Source organism: Pezoporus wallicus, unplaced genomic scaffold (assembly GCF_028554395.1).
Source record: "Pezoporus wallicus isolate ANWC-B61680 ecotype Strahan unplaced genomic scaffold, APGP_CSIRO_Pwel_v1 contig_6566, whole genome shotgun sequence".
Classification (NCBI taxonomy): Eukaryota; Metazoa; Chordata; class Aves; order Psittaciformes; family Psittacidae; genus Pezoporus; species Pezoporus wallicus.
Window position 1 is genome coordinate 2,632,141 of NW_026638763.1, and position 19,893 is coordinate 2,652,033.

Sequence of the window (19,893 nt, forward strand, 5' to 3'; positions counted from 1 at the left end):
AAAGCTCCTGCTGAAGATCTTGAAGATCTTTCACAACGTCTCTTCTCCTTATGGACATCCTGTTTGAAGGCCACCTGTACTTTTGGGTACTGCATTCCCTAAAATCAAACTGGGACACTCAGTGTGTGTCCTGTATCATGAGCAGTTGACATCTTGGTAAAAAAGGAGCAGCATTTTACTCACTGCAAAATGCAAAGGAAAACCACATTACCATTCCACATTGTCTTACATGAAGCCAAGATCCTGTTGCCTTTAAGAAACGTGTATCTGATGTTGTTTCTCATTTGTTAGTGCCATTTTTGTGGCACAAAGTACAGTCAGAGAATGTCTACCTGCTTAAAGAGAGAGAAAATAGATCTCTACAAGCAAAACTATCTACTGAATCCAGAGCATTTAGGCCATGAAGAATTTGCAGTATCCAGGCTGGCTAACTCTGCTTTTTCTTTTTTTGTTCTTTATCATTAGGCTTCCTTGAACTTTAACTGAACCATAAGGAAACTATGAAAAGTCTCAATAGCTGCCCTGTGAGGATTTGACTTACCCGTTGGATCTGCTATTTATAGTGTCCATTAGTACAAAAATGTCTGCCCTTTTACAACAGTCACGTATAGCAAAAGCACTCCTCTTCTGGCGAGCTGCCTGTACCTCCTATGTCACCCAAAATATCCATCAAAAGAGTGTTCAGAAGTGAACCTTTCTTGATTAAAACAAAGAGAAAAAAATCCAGGGAGAAAACCCAACAAACCAAAAAGACACCCAAGCCCCAGAGGCCATTTGTATTTTTATTTACTTGTTTTGCATAGCCTGAAACTGAAATTTCCATTTTTCATAAGGCAACCTTTCACCCCCAGCCATACCTCCCTGTGGAACATAATCTTTGTCCCAAGCAAATTACATCAGGAAGGGAGCTGAGAGGGTCTGAACCGTCTCCCAGCCTTGGAGAGTCCATTTGCACTAGGGCACCAGGCTGGATGTGCACAAGTATAAATTCTGTAACAAAGGAGGCCAGTTTTAGTAGGGAGTTGTTTCACCTTGCTGGGGGAGGGGGGTGGCTTGCAGTAGCTGGGGTGATGGGGAACAGGTGACTGAGTGGGTTTCCTTTGGATATGCTCCAGGGTACTAAATCTGGTATGGATTTGCATGTTCTATATCTGAAAAATTAATTGAAGCCTTTTCTTAAAATTTTCCTGTGAAAATAAGCTTACCAAATTGATTCTCCTGTCTTCCTAATTGAGTCTTGATCTGTTCATCTGAGCTAACAGTACAGACCGGATGATGTTACTTTTGTCAGTAGTGCTGTGATCAGTAGATTAATGGAAGTTTGAGAGCCACGTCACATCCTCCAGGCATCGAGTGTTGGTGGCAGTTGGTGAGGGGTCTGCTGGAGCCATGGTCCTCTGAAGCTCTGTGCTCATCAAAGCTGTCTGGGCAATATTAATTCCTTCTGAAAGCAGAATGTGAACAGGGATATAGCAAGTATCAAAGTATGGTTTATGGAAGAGCAGTTTGTGTCCTACCCCATGTCCTACCTGTTCAAGGTGCCACAGCATGCCAGCTGTGTGGGCTGGTGTGACAAGCCACCATCTGCCCCAAAAGAAGGTGCAGGCCTGTGAGCAGCAGCGGGGAAGATTGATGGGCTTTGAATCAATATCCCTGTTCTTTGGTCCGTAGGACTAGCTACGTGCATGACTTAATTTATGGGGTTATGGTGCTCAATTCGATCTACTTAAGCACAAAGTGGAGTTTCACCTCATACTAGGGGCATGTTGTTGAATAGAGGGACAGAGAACTACAGGTGCCACTCACAGTCTCCTGCTAATACAGGTTTCTATGTTGTATATAGCTCCTTTTGTAAATATATCGAGCTCCATCTCAAAACCAGTTAAGTTGTTTCCTGCAATGTGGAAGACTGCCAGAACTTCACACCCCTAACAGCAGGAAAGCAGCGTCTTCAGCTTTCTAGTCTGCATTTATCCTGAGCAAGTTTGTACTTACGGATTCTTGGGCTAGCAGGTTTTTAAATCAGCTTTTTGTTGTTGCTGTTCCTTGGTAGTTATTCTGACATATTCATCCATCTACTCTTACTATTGGCCACAGCCTGTAACACTATTGCAGTCCCTGCCTTCCTGGTGACGAGTCAGGAGGGAAGTGAATTGTAAGATATAAATACCAAGAGTTATGACAGTTCTTTGCCAGTGGATGAGTTTTTTAAATATCTCATTACACTGTTTGTGCAAAAGAAAGATTAACCTATCATTTTGGTTTTAGACAAACATGATTTGGTTGATACTCAAGGATCAAGGATCACGTGCTGCAAGCTCAGGAGTGTTGCATCCCAACCAGAAGGAAGTGCAGCAGGAGGGCCAGGAGACCGCCTTGGATGGATAAGGAGCTCCTGAGGAAAATTCAGTTGAAAAAAGAGGCTTATAATAAGTGGAAGCAAGGACAGGTGGCATGGGAAGAGTACAGGGATGTTGTCCGGGAAGCTAGGGACCAGGTTAGGAAAGCTAAGGCCCAGTTAGAATTAAACTTGGCTACAGATGTTAAGGATAACAGGAAGGGATTCTACAGGTACATAGCAAATAAAAAACAGACTAGGGAGAACGTGGGCCCCCTCAGGAAGCTCTCAAGAGAACTGGCTACACAGGATTTGGAGAAGGCTGAGGTTCTGAATGACTTCTTTGCCTCGGTCTTCACTGGCAAAGGCTCTGACAAAACCACCCAAGTCTTGGAAGGCAGATGCAGGGACTGTGAGAATGAAGACCTTGCGCCCACTGTAGGAGGGGAACTGGTTCGAGACCATCTTAAAAACCTGAATGTGCACAAGTCCATGGGTCCTGATGAGATCCATCCACAGGTCCTGAAGGAGCTGGGGAATGAAGTTGCTAAGCCACTGGCCGTCATATTTGAGAAATCATGGCAGTCAGGTGAAGTTTCCAATGACTGGAAAAAGGGAAATATAACCCCCATTTTCAAGAAGGAAAAATGGATGACCCGGGGAATTACAGACCAGTCAGTCTCAACTTTGTGCCTGGCAAAATCTTGGAGCAGATTCTCCTGGAAGGCATGCTAAGGCACATGAAAATCAACAAGGTGCTTGGTGACAGTCAGCATGGCTTCACTAAGGGGAAATCCTGCCTGACCAATTTGGTGGCCTTCTATGATGGGGCTACAGAAGTGATGGGCAGGGGTAGAGCAGTTGATGCCATCTACCTGGACTTGTGCAAAGCGTTCAACACTGTCCCACATGACATCCTTGTCTCTAAATTGGAGCGACATCAATTTGATGGATGGACCACTCGGTGGATAAAGAACTGGCTGGATGGCCACACACAAAGAGATGTGGTCAATGGCTCAATGTCCGGCTGGAGACCAGTAACGAGTGGTGTCCCTCAGGGATCGGTGTTGGGACTGGTCTTGTTTAACATCTTCGTCACTGACGTGGACAGTGGGATAGAGTGTGCCCTCAGCAAGTTTGCTGATGACACCAAGCTGTGTGGTTCGATTGATACGCTGGAGGGAAGGAATGCCATCCAGAGGGACCTTGACACGCTTGTGAGGTGGGCTGATACCAACCTCATGAGGTTTAACCATGCCAAGTGCAAGGTCCTACACCTGGGTCGGAGCAATCCCAGGCACAGCTACAGGTTGGGCAGAGAAGAGATTCAGAGCAGCCCCGCGGAGAAGGACTTGGGGGTGCTGGTTGATGTGAAAATGAACATGAGCCGGCAGTGTGCACTTGCAGCCCAGAAAGCCAACCATATCCTGGGCTGCATCAAAAGGAGCGTGACCAGCAGGTCGAAGGAGGTGATCCTGCCCCTCTACTCTGCTCTTGTGAGACCTCACCTGGAGTATTGTGTGCAGTTCTGGTGTCCTCAACATAGAAAGGACATGGAACTGTTGGAACAAGTCCAGAGAAGGGCCACGAGGATGATCAAGGGACTGGAGCACCTCCCGCATGAAGACAGGCTGAGGAAGTTGGAGCTGTTCAGCCTGGAGAAGAGAAGGCTGCGTGGAGACCTCATAGCAGCCTTCCAGTATCTGAAGAGGGCCTTCAGGGATCAGCCAGGGATGCTGGAGAGGGACTCTTCATTAGGGACTGTAGTGACAGGACAAGGGGTAATGGGTTAAAACTTACATAGGGGAAGTTTAGATTGGATATAAGAAGGAAGTTCTTTCCAGTTAGGGTGGTGAGGCACTGGAATGGGTTGCCCAGGGATGTTGTGAATGCTCCATCCCTGGCAGTGTTCAAGGCCAGGTTGGACGAGGCCTTGGGTGATATGATTTACCGTTAGGTGTCCCTGCCCACGGCAGTGGGGTTTGGAACTAGATGATCTTAAGGTCCTTTCCAACCCTAATGATTCTATGATTCTATGATTCTGAAAGCCAAATAACGCATGTCTGTGCTTTTGGGGAGGAAAAAAGTCAGCTTTTCTAAATGACAAATGAAGAGAAGTAACTTTACATTAAAAGTACAAAGGAATCCTGTACTAATTATGAGACGAAATCATCGTTACAAATCTAATAGGCAGCATCCTCTATTAGGGTGGTTGCTGTAAGGTTACATGTAGGGCACTGATTTAAATATACTTCCCTTCCCAGCTGGTCCTTGCCTGAAGGATGCAGTAATGGGTGAGCAGAGAGCTTTTATTTGTGCCCTTGGGATGATGATTGATGGGGGCTTGGTGAGTGTCTCCTCTGCAGGAGCAGGGAGTGTTGCTGTCTGCCATTAGTACCCTCTGTCTCCATATGAGGGGTGCAGCAGCTCTCCAGTCCTAGCTCTATTCTGAGGTGTGTGCCCAGCCGGGCAGCCTGTTGCCTTCCCCAGAGCTCAGCACTGTGCCAGGTCCCAGCACTCTGCCCTTGAAACAACTGTCAGCTAGCACCCAGAAATAGCTGGAGTATGAAGCAGGTTATTTCCACTGAATTTGGCTATGAGAGGGAGGAATATGTTGATTAATGAGTAAGGGAGAGTGGGCTAATGCACAGATAATAAAACAAAACCCATTTTCTCTGAATTCTTTTGTAGATGGTTCTGTTGGACCAACCCTTAAGTCCCTGATTTGCTAGATCAAAGTTGCCTGAACTGAAACCTCCAGTGACTTCCAGATATGGCAGTGTACCTGATGGTATTACACTGCACCTTTGAGCAGGTCTAGAGTTGGGATACCATTTCTCAGTTTGGAAGTATTAACTCCAGAGTGGTCCCATCTCCATCATCTGCCCACCAGAGCAGAGCATCTGGTTACTCAGCACCTGTGGGGCATGCCACACATTGAGGGCAGTGGGGAAGAGCAAAGCACAAGTCCTGTGGCACCTGGGTCAAGCATGCAGAGACCAGGGCCTGAGAGCCCATCCCACCAAACTGTTGTTATCCTCTGCAATCCCTCTGCATGATATTGAGACCTACTATTTAAATAAAGCTTTGTGTTGCAGTCTTAAAAGGGATGAGGTGGACAAAGTACACATTTGAATCATACAGAAATGTTATTTGACCCTTTTTTTTCCCCAAGCCCCTCATCTGCATAGATACCTGTTGGGGAAGTGCCTTCAATTCATACTGTGTACTGATGGGGAGAAAATATCATCTGAAGTACATGTAAGAATGCAGCTAACTCCATGTATTAAATATCAAGAAATCCCATTACTCAGCTGGCCATTTCACCCTTTTTTGCAAAACAGTACCTGCAAAAACAATTCTAGACATTTAATAAACGGTCATCTTAAAACTTTGCAGTTGCTGCACATTGTCCCTAACAGAAAGAACTTAATGATGCCCTGTGCATGTTACTGTAAAGGCTGAAGTCCTGTTTTTTTTACAAATACTCAGCATTTTCCACTGAGGTCTTTGGAATACCTGGTCCTTCTATTTCATTTTTAATGATTTGCTTGTATGTCAGAAAAAAAAATTACCTTTTAAAAATGGCTTAAGGCAGTTTCCATGTTTTGTTTAAGCTAATCTTTATAATTGTAAAACATTGTTCTCATGACAATGTTTTCCTTTGTTTTTTTTTCTGACTTTGCTGCTGCCACAGAGGAAGTGTCTGCGAGGATAGTACAAGTGGTAACAGCTGAAGCTGTAGCAGTCCTGAAAGGAGAACAGGAAAAAGAAGCCCAGCACAAAGACCAGCCTGGACCACTACCTTTAGGTAAAAGGAGACAAAGGATGTTCCAAGTATCCTCCTGTCTGCAAATGTTCTACGTATGTATATTAAACAAAGAGTTACAGAACCTACCCATAGGTTATGGTCACGGGTAAACTGCAGCACCGCTGGATAATTGCTGGAACCACATAATGATAGCGGTATCCTTCTTGCCTCAATTCTTCATGCCCTTATGACTGTCTCATTCACTCTTTGCTCTAACAGCAGCTGTCCACCTGGTTTCTGACTCCTGAGTGGCAGAGCCATGAATGGGAACTGGTGGTAGTGGTTTGGTCATCAGGTTTGGTGGGACCCAGCAGCACCTGGAGCTGGGCAAGGTGAAGGGAGATTGTGGGGGAGGGAGTTATACATGGTAGAAGCAAATGCCAGTGATTCGGGCTGGGAATGGTTCCACTGCATTGGTCCATGGTGTGCCCCCATCCTTCTGCTGGCTCCTTTGTGAATTGTCTTTCTGAAATACAAGGATGGATGGATAGATAGAAATGAAAAAGTAAGTATACTGCCATTTGTACTTACAGTGATTCCTCCCTGCCAGAAAACTTCCACAGTAGATCAAAACAAAGGCCAGAGAAAGGCCACGCTCCATCCTGAGGTAGGTCAGGTCTTGGCAAGTCTTGCAAGCCTGCCCCAGAACAAGTTCTGCTGAGTGCACGTATGTTGTGATTGAATCAAAATAATGCCTTGTGGTATTTTCTCCACAGGCAGTCTGTTTGGTACAGTGGATGGACCCTGCCTGGGAGTGAGTTAAAGTCAATGAGTAATCTAGAATAGTCATTGGACATTTGGTTCCCGGGGTCTCTTACTTCACTGAACTAATTCTGAACTGCAGCAGGGAGGTGTGTTGCTTGGTAATTCCAGTCTTTACAGAGACACAGTTTTACTTGAAAACCCCAATTCTGCAAAGCACTTCATACACATGTAAGCACAGATTGCTTGGCTGGGGCCTGGGTGAGGTACAATGGATATTCAGTTCCATCTGGTTAGATTTAAAAATACTGTGAAAAGCATGTCTTCAGTTAGCAACCATTGGTGTTCCTGTGGTCAGTGACTCTTAAAAAAGTGCAGGTAGGATTGCATTGTGATGAAGATACAAATGCTCTGTCCCTAGACAGCATGTCTTAAGGACAAGTCACATAAGTGTCACTTCCAAACCACACTGAAATCAATAGAAGGAGGCCTGGCAAATTCTGCTGAGGCTTTGAAACTGGTCTTTCTATACCTGGGAAGAAGTCTTAAATCTCAGACTGAGTGAGATCTGCTTGTTGAGAGATGCTGTTTATAATCACTTTTGGTTGTTTGGTTTGTTTTCTTTGTTTAAAAAGCATTGATTAAGCCCCAGTAGTGGATCTGGTTTCAAACAGAAACAAATCCTCAAAGTGGCTGGTATGAAATCAGATGCAGAGGCTATGCTGAGTTCACTTGAGAAGCAATTTATTGAGGATTTAATTGTACTTGAATTGAAACAATTGAAAAAACATCATTTGTTTTCAGCATCTAGTCTCACGTTGGGGAATGAGTCTAAAACCCAGTCTGAGTACGTTTAAGATTTCCCTGTGCCTTGCTCAGATGAATCACTATTATGTCATGCCTGACACAAGTTCCCTGTGCTGATGTCTCTTGTCTGTAGACAAGCAGTCTTTGCATGTATTCTGTGATTAACATTGAACTCAGCAGAAGGCAAAGAGAAAAAAAAGGCTTGCAGAATGTTTTTGTTCCTGTACTGCAGGTAAACTGAAGAGATGGGATGCCAGGTTCTGATAGTCAGCCAGAGTTTATAAAATCTCTTATGCTCAGATGCTTTATTGTTGTTGCCTTGGGTTGCTGAAGGTTTTCTAAATGGCAGTACTAATTTAAAGGATTTTGTACTTGATTTTTGTATTGTACTCTGTGGCCATCATTTTAAAAAGCATTCATACCATTTGAAAAAAAAATATAATCCTTTCATTATAACTTTAATAATCCCTGTATTCTGAAAGGGTCTATTTGAAAATCCACTAGGCACAAGTCCCCATTGAGTAATTCTCTCAGCTGGGCAGAACAGGCTGGCTTGTGTCAAGCATCAGTCTCCCTGGAATTAATTGCTGTATCTCATTTTCACTGTTCGGTTTCCAGCAGTCGAAGAGTCAGCCAACCTGCCTCCTTCCCCACCTCCATCACCAGCTTCCGAAAAGACTGGAGCTCTGGACGAAGGTAAGGGTCTCCTAGACGTTGCAGTGCACAGCTGTCAGCAGAGGGATGAGACATGAATCTAAAGGATGGGGGAATCAAAAAATGGAGATATTTTCAGCACCTTCATGTGAAAAGATAAGGCATTCTCCAGTAGTAACTCCCCATCTGCAAACCAATTGCAATGCATGGTTGAGGTAGACATATAGGCACAGAGGTAACTGACAGGATGTGTTAAGCACATCCATATTAACGAAAAAAAGGTGATGCTGCTCACCTTTTTATCTGTTATATACAATATGAGCCAAGATGTGTGCTGTCACCAGAAAGGTGATTCAGTGTGGGTCATCCTTCTTTTCTTAGGATTTGTTTGGTTGCTTTTTTTTTTTAGCTTTGTTTTTGCAATCTTCATGCATGGAAATTAAGGAGATTCAGAGTTGGATCATGGTTTTGGTCTTCAATCAGTAATTAGTGCTTCAATGCCTATGTGTATTGGGGGTTCTGTACACAGAGTGCAGGAGTCAAATTCTAGTTTCACAAAACATTTTTCTACTCAGCTCTGCACAGCAAATGTTCAGTTTCATTAGCCCATGGTCCCTGAATCTTCTGCTAAAATCCCCTCTAGTGAAGAACTCCAGCATTGGCTTAATCTTAAACGGAGGCCTAACTCCCAGTGAACTTGTCACAGTGGTCAACATGTGTGTGAGTGGTTTGTTCAGGAGCAGATTGCTGCATCAAGGCCATTAGGGCAAGGAGACAGCAATATGTTAAAGCTGAGCTGTATCGTGTGGGTAAGAGGGAAGGATCTGGGTTCAGAATCTCCAAGGGGCCATCAGATGAACTCTGCCATGTCAATAGCAGTTTTATGTTTCCATTTTCCTTCTCTGATTTTTTTTTAGCATTCTTTTTCTGTCTTGTTTATTATGTACATGCATGAAAATGATTTATCATCTGCTTGCACAAACTTTGTTGGTATTTTAACACAGAGCCTCTATACGTGTTGCAATTGGATGGTTGCTGTTTCATGTGCTAACAGAGTCTTGACTCGCAGTTTGTCAGGACACTGCAATTAGGCAGGTTCCATCCTGCAGTCATTTGTGAGCTAATGCAATTACAGGCTGTGTTAACAACATTTGTCAGTCCACTGTACTGGAAATCTGGAAATCCCTGCTGGATGTGGTTAGTAACCAATATAAAGACTTTATGCATTGAGTGGTTTCGTTGGTTGGGGTTTTTTTTACAAAGCCTATCTGCCCATTGTGTGTTTAAAAAAAACAGTACAAGACATCCTGGACTCATCACCCCAAGGTACTGGCAATCAAAACTACTAACTGAAAAGGAAGCAAGTGGGGCATTAGCAGAGGCTTTTAAATTGTTACCAGAGTTTTACCACTATTTTTAAATATATAATTCACTTGACTAGGTCAGCGTGTGCTGTTTGATTTTTCAGATCACAATATAGGACTTGTTCTTCTGCTTCAGGCCAGTGTCAAGGTTCTTCCATTACCTGTAGCTGAGGATGAGCTTTGCAGACTCTTTCTATTTGCAGTGTTACTTGCACATATTTCAGGATTTTATAAAGTACTCATATGGATTAATTGACTGGAAGTTGTAGATCGCCCCCTAAGCAACTGGAAGTCATTTTGCTAGTTGCATTAACCCTAGAAGGTGGCAAAGCAGTATACAGCTCGAGGTTATTATGAACTACTGGACTGTGCTGTTCCCAGCTGTGCATATGACTCAGCAAGTTACTTAGCATCATTGATTCCGTCTTTCCTTGCATGCAGAATTGAGTTAACGTAATAGCACTTCGTTAGCTACCCCACAGTACAAGAACTGAAAGGTCAGTGTTTGGGAGATGATTTACACAATACCACAGTGTTTAAAAATGTTCACATAATTTCGTTTAATGTTAGTCAAAAGAGACTTTTCCATGACAGCATTTTGATTCAGCTCTTCAGTTTGCGGAGTGGATTGCCTTTATAAATCCTAAAAGTGTAGGTTTGTAAGGGGAGTATGGTTAGAAATGATGTGCTGAGTCATTAATGCACTCTGCTGGAAGCTTTTTGTTTATGTCCAGCTCTGAAACTGGAACTCACAGTAGAGTTGGTTGATGAACAGAAGGAACTTATAGAAATAATTTCACCACAAGTACATTATGTTGCTTTTTCCCAAAATATCAATGTTGTCAATTCAGTGTAGTTAATGGTAGTAGAAATCTTGTGTTCTGCTCTGTGTTAGAAGATGTAGTCCTTATTTTCTGTGGGCAAATTGATCTTTTGCTGACTTGAGTGAGCCAGACCTGTCATTTTTATTCAGGCAAAGCTCCCAGTCAGAAGAGTTTGCCTCGGTAGGGTTTGACCCATTTTTACTGTATATGTTTAAACCTTCAGTTCCCTATACCATCTGGCTCTCCATCCTCATGCACCTTTACATTGTCTGTCTTTCTGTTTGGTAGAATACAGTTTATTAATTTAACCCAATTCTAGAGTTGTTGAACAAAAAAAGGTGAGCACTTGGTGTGTGTATTTACCTCAGAGTTCCTTTCCCCCCCTTCTCTTGGAACGTTTTCCTAATGCACTTGTCAGTGTGTGTTGCATTGCTTTGAATATGAAAGAGACTTCCTTCAGTCAGAGTAGGAAGGAAATCACTGTTGTAGACATGACAAAGGTGGATGTGGCCAGCCATGCAGCAAACACAAATTAAAAGGGAAAAAAAAGGGTAGCAAAGACAGGGAGGTTTGTGGGTCAAGTGTATTTCAGGAGAGAAAGGAGTCAGTGGATGTAGGTTTCTTTCCTTTGGCTGCAGAAAAACATTCAAATGAGCCTGTCCCTTTTGCCTGCTGCAGAAGGTAAGATAACTAATTTGTCTTATATTTGTCTTATTGAAATGATTCCATTTATTTCAACGACAGTACCATAATTGTGCTCAGGAAATGCAATTTTCCCTGGCACCTTCTAATCCTTGTAACAGTTGTATCTGGTCATGAAGGGCTGATGTGATATTCTCCAGCCAGCTTGGCATTTCTTTTGTGCTTTCTGCCTTTCGACAGTGGTCAACACCATCTTCACATAGGAATGTTTCTTAATGTTGCAAGCTAGAAGGATGCCTTTGATGGACTGTCTTCCATTTTGAAATGGGCATTCCAGATTAGGCTTCATATACCAAGTAAGAATATTTTGCAAACTGAATGAAGTGTCCTATAAAAATGGATCTATTTACAGTGGATATTGTTTCTTGAAAGCCATTTTCAAAAGATACCTGGAAGCTAAAGCAGAATTAGCCTTTGTGAGAAGTGATTTTAATCTTGAACTTCAGAATACATTGGGGATTTTCCCCATGCTTCAGGATGAAAAGGAACTATTAGGAGGGACTAAAATAACAAAGAAAGGATTTTTCTTGTTGCTGAAATAAAAGCATATCCTCATTTTAAGACATCATTATCCTGTTAATGAAATGATCTGCAGTGATTTTAAAAATATCTTTACTAAAAGTGATAAAAGACCAACGTAAATCTGTAATAGCCACAGACATAACAGCCCCAAGCAATACTAGACTTTGCACGCCTAATGATTTTTGGACCATCACAATAATATGTATAAGCATTTTTACTGTTGTCAGTTCCTGTCATTTTCAGGAGCAGGGGCAGGGCCTGTATTTTCTTGCCTATAAACCATTCAGAGCCAATAAAAAAGGAATTTTCAGCCTTGTTTGTGTCAGTATAGAGAAGTCATGGGGTTTCATCTTCACTCTTGTTGCATTTTACTTCTGAATGGCACTTGGATAAATATGACCCACAGCTGGAAGGAGAACCTCCTCTTTTGCACATCCTGGTTCTCTGTGTTCTGCTTCTGACATTATCAATCTCCTGTTCTTTTCTCCACAATATGCCAGTTCCAGCAGAAGGGGTGGCAAGTGCTTTCCACTCTTGCCCACAGTAACACATGGACTACAGTGAGAGCACCCTGCAAAGAAGGAGTTGTTGCTTTCAGTCTTCTTGGGTTTAGGAGGGAGTTGATCCCTGGTCTCTCACAGTGTGATGTGTCCTCACTCCCTGTGACTAGCCTTTTGCAAACTGCAAGCCTCTCAAATCTGTCACTGAATTTTGCAGAAGCTTCTGTGGAGGAGAAATCCACATGTTCTGCATTGCAAGTGGGTCGAGATGCTTCCCTGTAGCCTTGCTGCTGGCTCTTAAGCATCAGGGAAAGGTGAGAAGGTCAGGTACAGACTTGTGTTCAGCCTTTCCTGCTGCAGTGCTCTGCAGAGCTTCCTGCTTGGCAGTTGCAGGTTGCTGGCTTCTCTTTCCACACCCACCTCTTTTAAGCATGCATAAACCCCTCAATCAGGGGTTTGGATTCCATTGCAAGCACAAAGCAACTAAACTATCAGTGCTTCAGGCATTTTTTGTGCCCTGAAATAAATAGTGAGGACAATTCCCTTAAGCTAAGTTGCATGGGTGGTATTTGTGTCTGTTCATGGCTGTACATAGCATACCTTCAGTCCTGGCCAGCTGGAATCTTAAACATGGATAATCTTTCTTTTGCAGCACTGTGATACGTATTTGAGCTACTGGTATTGCCATCAGTTGGTAATTTTCCTTCCTTTTCGTGTGGGTGATCAAGCCTAGATGGGTTGATACCATGGCATTCTTTTCACCGGCAGAAGAAATACATTTCATTACATTACAGGACATTTGTTGCCATATTGCTGTAGAAAGCAGAGGTGCTTTTTTTTAAAGACACAAATGTCTTGTCATGGTGTGTGTTGTGGTTTAAGCATGTGCTATAGAAAGAAACTTAAAACTTATTGTTATTTGCCAGGAAGAACCTTAGAGCTCTTATAAATTGAATTGGTTTGGATAAAAGTTGTTTTCCAAGACTTGGGTAATGGTGGTTACAGCAGCATTCATGAGCCAACTTGTTTTCACACACAGAGATCTGGTTAATATCTCTTAGCTGCCTGTGTTAAAGCCTTGCTTCCTGACTCAGTGTTTTGGATCTGAGAGGAAAGTTTTGGAGCCTCTGGGGAAAATATAAGTTGTTATTGCCTGGAGAAAAGCCACAGACACTGGGCATAGACCTGTTCTTGAAGCTAGTAGGAAATCCAAAGGGGTAGCTGCAGCTGCTAAAGGCACCCTATGAAAGTAGTGTTCATCAAACTGCTAGTTGTCATACACACAGAATGGGCTTCAATGTATTTTCTCTAACACTAGATGTTTAGGTTCTCATTGCTTTGTACATGGCGAGAGGGCTCTCAAGTCTCACCTTCAGGTCTGGATGGATCAGGTAACAGGCCAGCCATGTTTATTGGGCATTATTATTTTCCTTTGTCTAGCAAAAACCTGTCCAAGCTTCCCCTCCCTGCAGCTGTCAGTAGATGGTGTGGGCCTGAGATGCTTATGTGATTATCTGCAGTGCTGCCACGATGGGTGAATAAAGCTGTTATTCCAAAGCATTGGCAAGCACTGAGGTGGGAGCTAGTTCACCCACAGAAACAGAACATGACAGCATAAAATGTAGGACTAACAGAGATTGTTGTGAGCAGCTTTATGTGGTCTTCATTGGGAAAAAAGGTAGCTAGCTATATGGGGAAGGGGGTTTTTAGTTGTTTAAATGTTACCAATTTATAGGGAAAAGAAGAAAGTGATGAATTTTGAAATAGATGCAATGAGAAAAAAAACCACCATTAAGCAAAGTGGAAGGTAGTTTGTGTTTTCATTAAGGGACTTTTTAACATTTACACTTTCAAGTACTTTTACCTTATGACTATGAAGGGTACAACTGTGTTGGGATAGAATCATAGAATCCCAGACTGGTTTGGGTTGGAAGGGACCTTATAGCTCATCCAGTTCCAACCCCCTGCCATGGGCAGGTGCATCTTCCACTAGAGCAGGTTGCTCCAAGCCCCTGTGTCCAACCTGGCCTTGAACACTGCCAGGGATGGGGCAGCCACAGCTTCTTTGGGCACCCTGTGCCAGCGCCTCACAGGGAAGAACTTCTAAGAGTTCATCTCAATCTCCCCTCTGTCAGTTTAAATCCATTTCCCCCTTGTGCTGTCCCTACAGTCCCTTGTATACTTCAGAGCTTTTTAATAGTCAGTTAAGTGTATAGTACCTGTGAGTGGCAATGCAAGTTGTAAGATGTGGTTTGCATACAGTATGTGTTCCTCTAAACAATGAGTATATAATTTTGAAATTCACTTGTTCCGAGGGTTGGTTTCCCACATCCACAAGCACTATAGGAAAGGCTCCTGTGTATACATGACCCCTGCATTAAAATGCACAGCAACCTCATTCCTCAATCCTGCCTTAACCTGTAGCCTGGCTGATTTCATCCACCTGACAGGATGAACCAGTGGCTGGTGTTGCTAGTGCATGTGTCCATCCTGTCTTGTCTTTTCTTTGTCTGTCCTGCAGTGTTTGTCTGTATGTCTGTTTATAGATGAAGGGGCAGAGGATAAGGTGGGACTGCTGCACCACTGCCCAGGCTGTGGGCCTGCTGCCAGCAGGTAGTGGGGTAAACACCTGGCCCCCTCCATTTCAGTGTCTCTACCCGATGATGAGCCCTGCAATTCAGATGAGGAGTACTATGAACACTCTTTGTTCAGCTCAGAGTGGACTGGCTTTAGTACATGTCCCAGTGCCACAGTGAAGAGCACAGCGGTCTTGTTGGGCCATGATGAAGGTGAACTGAGCATGGTCCCATTTTGTTCTCTCCCCCTCTACCCGCCTGCCATCCATCCCATGTATCACATTACAGCCTGTGATTGCTGCCTTCTGGGGAGGGAAACCTGGTAGTGCCTTCTCCTCACATGGAAATGATGCCCCTCCAGAGTCTCTCCATGTCAAAGTGAAGCTGAAGTGTGAGCAATGAAAGGAGCAGCTAAATAAAAGAAGTGTAAGCTAATGTGTTCTTTGTGCCAAAGAATTACTGCAAAATAGGCAAAAGATTGTTACTGGAGGTGAGTTGGTTGTTAACACTGGGGGAAAAGCCCCATATCTACACCAAAGATAGCAGTGGAATGTCTTTACTTCTCCAGTAGGCAAAGGAAGCCAATTTTATCCCAGTATACACAGGTGACTTCAGGCAGTATTGGGTCATATTTGATCTCCAGTTGTTTTTGTGGATACATCCAGTTAACACTGTGTCAGCTGGCTGGAAACAAGGAGGGGGGAAAAAAAAATCACTGTTTCTGTACCCCCTTTTTCTATGGCCTGAGCACATCTGTAAGTCTTATTTTATCAGTGGGGGTTACATAAAAGTGAAATGGCTTTTGAGGAATCAAGGGAGAATGTATTTTGGTGACTTACAGGAATGCTGATACCTTCAAGGCAAAATAGATCACATTTCATCTTGCAGCATTTGACGAACTCAATTTTGAAGTTAAAACCAATACTGAATCCTTAAGAGGTTTGTGTCTTAGGAAAGTGGAGATGTATACCTGAAGTTGCTCACTGGGTCATTGCATCAAAACCAGATTTGTTCAGAGTTAACAGGATCATAGAATCATAGAATAATTAGGGTTGGAAAGGACCTTAAGATAATCTAGTTCCAACCCCACTGCTGTGGGAAGGGACACCTTACGCTAAATCATATCACCCAAGGCCACGTCCAACCTGGTCTTGAACACTGCCAGGTATGAAGCATTCACAATCTCTCTGGGCAATCTATTCCAGTGCCTCACCACCCTAACAGGAAAGAATTTCCTTCTTACATCCAATCTGAACTTCCCCTGTTTAAGTTTTAACCCATTACCCCTTGTCTTCTCACTGCAGTCTCTAATGAAGAGTCCCTCTCTAGCACCCCTATAGGCACCCTTCAGATACTGGAAGGCTGCTATGAGGTCTCCACGCAGCCTTCTCTTCTCCAGGCTGAACAGCCCCAACTTTCTCAGCCTGTCTTCATACGGGAGGTGCTCCAGTCCCTTGATCATCCTCGTGGCCCTTCTCTGGACTTGTTCCAACAGTTCTATGTCCTTTCTATGTTGAGGACACCAGAACTGCACACAATACTCCAGGTGAGGTCTCACAAGAGCAGAGTAGAGGGGCAGGATCACCTCCTTCGACCTGCTGGTCACGCTCCTTTTGATGCAGCCCAGGATACGGTTGGCTTTCTGGGCTGTGAGCGCACACTGAAGCCAGCTCATGTTCATTTTCTCTTTGACCAACACCCCCAAGTCCTTCTCCGCAGGGCTGCTCTGAATCTCTTCCCTGCCCAGCCTGTAGCTGTGCCTGGGATTGCTCCGACCCAGGTGTAGGACCTTGCACTTGGCATGGTTAAACTTCATGAGGTTGGCATCAGCCCACCTCACAAGCGTGTCAAGGTCCCTCCGGATGGCATTCCTTCCCTCCAGCGTATCAACTGAACCACACAGCTTGGTGTCATCGGCAAACTTGCTGAGGGCGCACTCAATCCCACTGTCCATGTCAGCGACAAAGATGTTGAACAAGACCAGTCCCAACACCGATCCCTGAGGGACACCACTCGTTACTGGTCTCCAGCCGGACATTGAGCCATTGACCACAGCTCTTTGTGTGCGGCCGTCCAGCCAGTTCTTTATCCACCGAGTGGTCCATCCACCTATCAAATTGATGTCGCTCCCATTTAGAGACAAGGATGTTGTGGGGGACAGTGTCGAATGCTTTGCACAAGTCCAGGTAGATGACATCAACTGCTCTACCCCTGCCCATCACTTCTGTAGCCCCATCGTAGAAGGCCACCAAATTGGTCAGGCAGGATTTCCCCTTAGTGAAGCCATGCTGGCTGTCACCAAGCACCTTGTTGATTTTCATGTGCTTAGCATGCCTTCCAGGAGAATCTGCTCCAAGATTTTGCCAGGCACAGAGGTGAGACTGACTGGTCTGTAGTTCCATGGGTGATCCAATTTCCCCTTCTTGAAAATGGGGGTTATATTTCCCTTTTTCCAGTCATCGGGAACTTCACCTGACAGCCATGATTTCTCAAATATGATGGCCAGTGGCTTAGCAACTTCATTCCCCAGCTCCTTCAGGACCTGTGGATGGATCTCATCAGGACCCATGGACTTGTGCACATTCAGGTTTCTAAGATGGTCTCGAACCAGTTCCCCTCCTACAGTGGGCGCAAGGTCTTCATTCTCACAGTCCCTGCATCTGCCTTCCAAGACTTGGGTGGTTTTGTCAGAGCCTTTGCCAGTGAAGACCGAGGCAAAGAAGTCATTCAGAACCTCAGCCTTCTCCAAATCCTGTGTAGCCAGTTCTCCTGAGAGCTTCCTGAGGGGGCCTATGTTCTCCCTAGTCTGTTTTTTATTTGCTATGTACCTGTAGAATCCCTTCCTGTTATCCTTAACATCCCTAGCCAAGTTTAATTCTAACTGGGCCTTAGCTTTCCTAACCTGGTCCCTAGCTTCTCGGACAACATCCCTGTACTCTTCCCATGCCACCTGTCCTTGCTTCCACTTATTATAAGCCTCTTTTTTCAATTGAATTTTCCTCAGGAGCCCCTTACCCATCCAAGGAGGTCTCCTGGCCCTCCTGCTGCACTTCCTTCTGGTTGGGATGCAACACTCCTGAGCTTGTAGCAGGTGATCCTTGAATATCAACCAACAGTCCTGGGCTCCCCTGCCCTCTAGGGCTGTATCCCATGGAACCTTACTAAGCAGGTTCCTGAAGAGGCCAAAGTCTACTCTTTTGAAGTCCAGGGCAGTGAGCTTGCTGCACGCTCTTCTCACTGTCCTGAGGATCTCAAATTCAACCATCTCATGATCATTGCAACCAAGGCTGCCCTGGAGCATCACATGTCCAACGAGCCCTTCCCTGTTGGTGAGCACGAGGTCAAGCATGGCACCTTGTCATGCATCTCCTTGTCAGATCCTCTGTTACTTGCAGAAGGAAGTTGCCTTCCACACAATGGAGGAACCTCCTGGATTGCTTGTGCCGGGCCGTACCGTCCTTCCAACAGATGTCAGCGTGGTTGAAGTCACTCATGAGAACAAGGGCCTGCGGAGCGTGAGGCTTTTCCTATCTGTCTATGGAGTGCTTCGTCTGCAGGTTCTCCTTGATCAGGCAGCCTGTAACAGATCCCCACAGTAATGTCTCCCATAGCTATATTCCCTTTAACCCTGACCCACAAACTCTCTGTTAACCGCTCACCTGTCCCCGCACAGAGTTCCATACTCTCCAGCCTATCCCTAACATAAAGGGCAACTCCCCCTCCTCACCTGCCAGGCCTGTCTTTTGTAAAGAGCTTGTAACCTTCCATTCCAACACTCCAGTCATAGGAGCTATCCTACCATGTTTCTGTGATGCCTATTATATCATACCCCCATAGACGTGCACACATCTCTAATTCTTCTTGTTTGTTCCCCATGCTACGGGCATTTGTATAGAGGCATCTGAGCTGAGCTCCAAATGAAGCTGGCTCATTGGCTGGAGCAGCTGGGATATCTCTACATTGCTCCAAGCATTTATTATAGGTTCTGGCAACTGACTGGTTGTGTTGGAATGGAATGATGCCCCCCTCCCCAAACACATCTAGTTTAAAGCTTCCTTGACCAGTCTGGCAAGCCTCCTACCAAAACTGCTCTTTCCCTTCTTTATCAGACCTGCTCCACCAGCCCCCACTAGACCTGGCCTCCAAACTTGGGTCCCGTGTTCAAGACACCCAAACCCCTGACTAGGACACCACCCTTTTAACCATTTATTAACCTGGCTAATCCTTCTAGCTTTTTTTAGGTCCTCCCCTGTATCTTGGAGAATTTATGAAAAGACTGTCTGAGCTCCAGAGCCCCTAACCACCTCCCCCAGGGCTCTGTAGTCCTTCTTTATGTTCCCCAGGCTACTACTATCTATATCCCTAGCACCCACATGTATCACCAGGAGTGGGTAATAGTCCGTGGGACTTACTAGAGCAGGCAGCCTCTCTGCCACATCCCTGATCTGTGCCCCCAGTAGGCAACACACTTCCCTTGAGACGGGGTCTGGCCGGCAGACGAGTGCTTCTGTCCCTTTCAGTGTAGAGTCCCCTACTACTATGACCCACCGCTTTTTTCTAGCAGCACCAGTAGAGATCTTTACAGGGAATCAGCCGGCTGTTTCTGGCTCGAGTGCGTTTACTCATTAGCCCCCTGCAGGACAGCAAAGGGGTTCTGCGTGGGGACAGGGGATTTAGCCTTGCTTTTGGTTGTCCTTTTCCTTCTTTTTTTTTGTTGTTGTTTTTTTTTTTTGTCACTAATTCCCAGCTTCCCACGTTAACGGCCTCCTTCTTTCCTTCATGAGCTAGAGGTGAAGCTCGAGGCCCCTGCACAGTTTGGGCCAGGAGCAAGCATTCCTGCTTACTCTCAGCTTCCCTGACATCTCGCAGTCTATTAACAGCATCCCGCAGCTCAGCCACCTGCTGCAGGAGGACCTCCACCACGGAGCACCGAGTGCAGCCCTGCCCATTGTGCACCATTCCCTCACAAGACCAGGTTAATATAGCTTCATAATGCAACAGAGCCAGAAAGAGATCAATGCTAATGACTGAAGATTGTTAAAGTCAGCACGTCTGCCTGAAGCTAGGGGAGGCAGCAAAAGGTGTCTGGGTGC

At 44.8% G+C, this 19,893-nt stretch overlaps 1 protein-coding gene across 37 annotated transcripts in view; it reads left to right on the plus strand.

Annotated features, from left to right (window-relative positions):
• MAP2 (microtubule associated protein 2) overlaps positions 1–19,893 on the plus strand; it is a 224,830-nt gene that overhangs the window by 166,415 nt on the left and 38,522 nt on the right. For 27 of the 37 annotated variants that reach the window (XM_057412262.1, XM_057412275.1, XM_057412280.1 and 24 more), the window contains 2 exons: positions 6,036–6,149; positions 8,277–8,354. In XM_057412262.1, the coding sequence (XP_057268245.1) occupies positions 6,036–6,149; positions 8,277–8,354 (192 nt within the window). The remainder of the gene's footprint in view (positions 1–6,035; positions 6,150–8,276; positions 8,355–19,893) is intronic. The other 10 variants (XM_057412287.1, XM_057412281.1, XM_057412267.1 and 7 more) reach the window with 1 other exon arrangement.